The sequence below is a fragment of the Elaeis guineensis genome, chromosome 2, assembly GCF_000442705.2.
Source record: "Elaeis guineensis isolate ETL-2024a chromosome 2, EG11, whole genome shotgun sequence".
In the NCBI taxonomy this organism is placed as follows: domain Eukaryota; kingdom Viridiplantae; phylum Streptophyta; class Magnoliopsida; order Arecales; family Arecaceae; genus Elaeis; species Elaeis guineensis.
The window spans coordinates 117151167-117157496 of NC_025994.2; the positions used below are offsets into that span (position 1 = coordinate 117151167).

At 41.1% G+C, this 6330-nt stretch overlaps 1 protein-coding gene across 1 annotated transcript; it reads left to right on the forward strand.

Moving 5' to 3' along the window:
- On the forward strand, nt 1-1996 carry LOC105041206 (uncharacterized). Its single transcript, XM_010918072.4, has one exon. It carries the CDS (start codon nt 158-160, stop codon nt 1571-1573), a length of 1416 nt encoding a protein of 471 aa, XP_010916374.2. The 5' UTR covers nt 1-157; the 3' UTR covers nt 1574-1996.
- Nucleotides 1997-6330: the final 4334 nt, after the last annotated feature.

Sequence of the window (6330 nt, forward strand, 5' to 3'; positions counted from 1 at the left end):
TCCAAGGCAACCACTTTCTCCGTCCAGCTCTTATGCCCTCCCTATTCCGCAGCCAGCCTCGTGAGAACCCAACCCAACACTGTAGAAGAAAAGCAGACCTCTCAAACTCTTCTTCCCTTTCCCCACTTACTTTCACTTGGTACCAAATCCCAGCACCATGATGTCTCCTGCCCTTCTCTCCCTCCCCCAGGTCCTGGTCGTGCTTCCTCTTCTGCTTTCACTTCCTTGTTTTACCGTCTCCACTCAACCCTTGGGGACCAACAACCATAGCCAAGCCCAAATGCTTCAATCCATGAGCATGGCCCCTCCTGAGAGGGAGACCCTCTTCCATGTGATGGAGACCATGTCCTCTGATAGGGACTGGAGGTTCTCCAACCCAGACCCATGCATGCCGGGCTCCTTTTGGCCTGGTATTGAATGCAAGCCAGGCAGTGACAATCACCTCCATGTCACAAGGCTGGACTTTGGAGCCACACCCAACCCGACTTGCAAGAACACTGCCACCTTCCCATCTGAGGTCTTTGACCTCCCTTATCTCCAATCTCTTTTCTTCTTCAACTGCTTTAAGACCACCAAAACCAGCCTCTCCATGCCGCCACCAGCCTACAAACCAGCTGCTTATGCTTCTCTCCAACAGCTTAGCCTTAAATCAAATCCATCCTTGATAGGTCCCATACCACCCCATATCTCCTCCCTCTCCTCGCTCCAAGTCCTCACGCTCTCTCAAAACCACCTCCATGGAAAGATCCCTGAGGGCATCTCCGGCCTGACCTCCCTCATCCACCTGGACCTCAGCTACAACTCCCTCACAGGCAGCATACCAGCCCAGCTGGGTAGTCTTAGCAGCCTGACAGGCCTTGATCTCAGCTACAACTCCCTCACTGGATCCATCCCACCATCAATTGGGCAGCTAAGTCAACTCCAGAAACTTGATTTGAGCTCTAATTCACTGTCTGGAAGCGTCCCAGAGAGCTTGGAAAATCTCGGCCTGCTGGCTTTCTTAGCCCTCAGCAACAACAAGTTGAGTGGGCAGCTACCAAAGGGCCTGCCAAAGCTCCAGAACCTCCAGTACTTCATAATGGATGGCAACCCCATGTTCGTCCCACTGCCCTACCAGCTTGGGAGGTTGTCGAAGCTGCAGGAGCTCCGGCTAGCCAACTCGGGCTACTCGGGTTCGATCCCCAGGAGCTTTGCCCTGTTGGCCAATCTCACCACCCTGTCTTTGGAGAACAACAGGCTCACTGGTGAGATTCCAGCAGGTTTAAGCGGCCTCAGCAGGATGTACCATTTGAATTTGAGCAGGAACATGCTAGCTGGTGTGGTTCCTTTCAATGCCGGCTTCATTAAAAGGCTTGGGAAGAACCTGGACTTAAGTGGGAACCCAGGCTTGTGTCTCAATGGACCTGAGAGCTCTGATAGCATCAGTGTTGGGGTTGAAGTTTGTGGAGGTAACAGAAGCGCCTCCTCCATGCAGCAGCCATTGAGGAGCTCAGCCAGAGCTCCATCATCTCTGTTCTCTAACTTTCCCCTGTTACTGGGTTGTTTAGCTCTCTGGCCTGTTACTGGGTTTTAAATTACACTTCTTGATCATTTAATCATCTAAGACTTTCTAGCTCTTCTCTTTCATTGACTCTTTTGTTAATTCGAGTTGTATGCTATACTATCACCAAAAAAGAAAAGCCAATGTTTTTTGAAACCACCTGGGGACTTCATGGAAGCCTTGGGGGAAGTTCTCACTTACTAATCCAAGCCAAAGCTGGTCATCTGCAGCTATTAGCAAATTTGGCTGTATTTCCTTGTATGGTTTCAGCATTGAGGACTTTATGCGGTGTAGCAGTCTACAGATTTGGGTCGACCCTTCGGCGGGAACTACCATACATAGCTCGTGTTAGATGCTTCCTGTATCCGGATTTAGGTCTTTCCAAAACTTGGTGCTATTTTGTGTGAACACATGTAGTATTATGATTGGGAATGAGTTTTGGATAATATTTAAGAAGTTATTGTGGATGAAGAGCTCACATCATTGTCTTGTCTTACCTGTTTGTTGAGTCTTGGCGAACTTGTATTAAACTTTTGTCAATCAGTGAAGGAGAGAAAAATCCCCCCACACTCCATGGGAAACCGTGTGGGAAATAAAAGCAGAAATTCTTTGTTTTATGAGATGGTACTGTTAAGGCCATTTTGGAGCAGTGTCACCCAGGACAGTGCGACATTTGGTAAATTGGATGTTACTGAGGTAGATATACAGATTTACCTCGATATACAGGTCTACCTCTTTGTGTTGGTTTTTCTCCACCTAAACATGTTGCCAAAAGTCCATCCTTGCATCACATCCTATACCTAGCATACGCTCTTTCAATGGAGACTCGGGGGACAAAAGGGAAGTTTTTTATGGTAACCTTTTATACTCTCAAAAGAAAATTAAACTTTATAACCACCCAATTGGTGGTTTATCAGGTGCAGCTTTGTGAGTCACGCAGTTGCACCCCAAAAGCTCATTTGGAGACGGTATCTTATCCATAGATGGGTTCCGGTCCCCTCTTCTGAGTGTTCTGAAAGTGAACTCAATTTGATGGGGCTGTAAGAGGACAAACAATTGTTGCTGGATTTGTCCTAAAAGAATGTAATGCTAGTTTAATTCATACATATATATAGTCGGTTGCCCATTACCATTATGCATAGTGTCATATGCTGAATCAGTTGCATCCTTAAAAGGTATCGAATGTGATGTTGGGTAGTATCAAGTGTCTTAGTTATAGGTTGAAGGCAATTCACAAGTTTATTATTTCACTACTTAACACATTACATAACTGCAGATCTTTTCCCAATCCTTTGCTATAGGGATATCACAGCATGGAAGACCACTTTAGTTGCTTTTACAGCGACTCATATTCGTAGAGACAGTAATGTTGCAGCCACTAGGCAGCTGTTTGTGTATGTACGGAAAATTTTGAGTTTACTTCTTATACTGTAGCTCACGTAGATCTTCAATTTTTGCTGCAGAGTGATATGTATATATGTTTTGTGTGGTGTCACTGGTGTTCTGGCTTTAGCCCCTATTGGTTAATTTTTTTTGTTAAAAAAAAAAATCTCGTTTGGAGAGATGAAATCTGGTGATGAAACTCATTTAATGCCCATATAAAAATGTGGCAAGTGGATTAGGATTTAGAAAAAGATAAATGAGATTGGTCATAATATAGCATAGCTCTCATGGATGCTAACATGCAATAAGCAAAACTCTAATAGACCTTGTAGCATCCTGTTCCAAATGATGTAGATATTGAGAGTACTAACTAGCTTAGCTGGTAAAGCCATTGCTGTTGGATATGAATACCCTTGGTTCAAGTCTCGTCTCATTTTAGCCGACTTCCTCCTTTCTTGATTCTCGAAGGAAAGAGCAGCAAAAAGAACTATTGATTACAATTTGCCCATTAAAACTTTGCCAACATGAGGAGTTCTTGGAATTCATCGTGTCATCCAGATTAAATTATTTGCTCAAAATATTTGAAATGAACATATGGTTACTCTCTGTACATTGATAATTCGGGAAAAAATAAGCAAAAAACGTAAATTTGAGGAAAAGAGAGAGTTTTCAAACACCAGCCTTCGGTTTGTCATGATGTCCCGAACTTGTGGAACCTCGTTTAATAATGATGTTAATAGAACAGTCGCACGCCAGATTTCACAAGGATGGAACCCACTCACCACAGCGTTCAGGTGGGGATTCGCGATGGCAATTTCGCGAGCAGAACCGGCCAATGGGCTTGATATATATACCCCGTTAGATTCATAGTGCACTCCTTCAGTCATGATGTAGTACGGTTACCAAAGACACAGAGCTGGGGGGGGCTTGTGGAGAAGCCATGGAGTGGATTATTTAGAAAGGGAGTACATGTATCAGCAAAGGGAGAAAAAAACGCCTGGCACACCTGCAAATTGTACGGAAGGAGGAACAGGGAACACGAGCGAAAGGTAATTGAAGTCGACGTGTCCCTTACGAAGTGATAGTTGGCTGGCTGAATGCTGTCAGAGATCTGTCAGTTTCAGCTGCAGGACCGATAACATAGAACATGACATTTTGCCAATCAGCTGACAACACCTAAGCCCGGTCAAATGAAGTCTTGTCCTTTTCAAACAGATGGGAATGGTACTACTTGAGGTCTGTCATAACGGCGTTATAACCATTTTGGTCATACGGCACCTGGCCGCCTCCCCACCCCCACAAAAACCCATAATAATAATAATAATAATAACCAAAAAAAATCATTATAATATATTATCTAGCATTAAGACATTCTATTATTTTTATTTTCTTAATCTTTCTCTAAATAAACTGTCATTTTCAAAACTCAAATTATTTACTATTTTTTTCTTTATAAATGATTATATGGTTTAAAATATATATTTTTAATTTGGTTAAAAATGAACGAAAAGAAAATATCATTAATTTTTGTTACAGAAATGGTTATTTTCATACCAAAAAAAAAATTAAATTTAGATCATAATTTTTGAGATAAATTATAACAATTATAATAGTGGCATGATTTATTTCTAGAATAAGCTATTATTCAAGCTCGAAGTTGAAATATCTTCCGATGATGCCAACCAATTGGCCTACATTTTGTCAACAATTATGCTTTTTACCGCATCGATCAATTCTTTTTGTGCAATAAATAAGTTTTTATATGCAGCATCAGTAGGCTGGTAGCATATTTAAGTTTCACACAAGCTCGGCCTTCCAGACTGGCCCATACCGAATCCTCCGGAACAAATATGCCAACAATCTGAAAAGAAGATTCCGATGCCTGACAACAACCCTTTTTTTCGGAAATCCGTTCTTGATGGGAAGGAAAAAGAACATATTTTACCATAAATACGAAATTTTATTGTAAAATAATAAATACATTAACAGGAAATAAAAAAAGAAAAAATAATAATAAATATGATATCCCACGTGAGTTGAATCTAGGCCGATGGGGTGAGTTATACCGCAACAAATGCATATTTAGTTAAACAAAGTCAATATCCTACATCAGTAAGCACTTAACGTGATCTTTTTTTTTTTTTTTGGGTAGAACACTTAACGTGAAGTTTGACAGAGCTTGCCAAGCTGTTGTTGTCTGGCACACACGTCGAGGCTACGGGTAGATATATCAGACGTGTAGCTTAAAAATGGTGCAGGTCAAGCCCTAGCTATGTATAATTAAAGACATGTTTAGTTTGGTTGGAGGATAACAAATAAGAAAATTATAGTTCGATTCTTTTGATTGAAGAGTTTTTAATTAGATTTCTGAAATTGTATTTGTAATATAATGTGATTCTCTGGTCCACCTTCCATATGATACTATGGATGCCATAGCAAATGAGGAAAATAACTTCCCCTTCATATATAAAATGAGCAAATGAGGAAAATAACTTCCCTCTCATTAGTGCTCTTTTCCGGGTACATGCATGCCTCCATCTTTAATTTGCCTTCCAATCTCGATCCACATTGTCATCACTGCCAACAACGTTACCATTAGTGATGCAATTTACGAAGTGGTCAAGGAAGAGGTGCTAAGTTAGTTATAAGGTAGTGAGCAATAGCCATCTCTTATTGTGATAAAGCAAAGCCTACTATTCGGATGCTTGGTCAATGCTATGCAGCACAAATCTTGTCTTTGGAACATAGCTAGCATTCTTCATTTTAATGTCAACAGTATGAATAGATTGCTTCAAGAACACGGCATGCGACAAAAATAAATGGGAAACATTTGTCCATCTAGCCTCAGTCCATTCAGCAAAAAGATCAATTGCATCCTCTCCAAAACCATCATTAACAAGACCCATAATCATAATATCTCAAGATGTCAAGCTCTGCTAGGGCAAGTTATCCGTCGATGAGCACTGGCCATCGAATCAAACTTGGAATACATATCTAAGATCTTGTTATGAGCCCTAGCTTCAACATTAATTAATGTTCGTGCTATGTAATCATGGGCTAATCTTGCTTCTTCTAGAGACCTTGCGACGCATGCATCAACAATATATATCTATGAAGGTCCACAACACACCAATTTTCTCTAGTAAAGCCAAAAATTCTATAGCTTCTTCCACCTTCCCTTCGTTGAAGAATCCATCCAGCTTCAACATCACTAACTGGATGAGAATAATCAATTCTACTACGAATTGAAGTAGAGCTCCGATGAGGATCTATAAGGCTCATTACTTGATACTCCTTAATTTGGGCTATGCTAAAAATATATATCTTTTTAAATATGATCCATTGGGTATGCGATGATTCTCACTATATATCCCTTGTGTATTATCACCTCTCCTCCCAGTTATATA

Excerpts from the sequence above, each read along its gene's own strand:
- LOC105041206 (XM_010918072.4), top strand. The coding sequence starts at position 158 with ATGATGTCTCCTGCCCTTCTCTCCCTCCCCCAGGTCCTGGTCGTGCTT.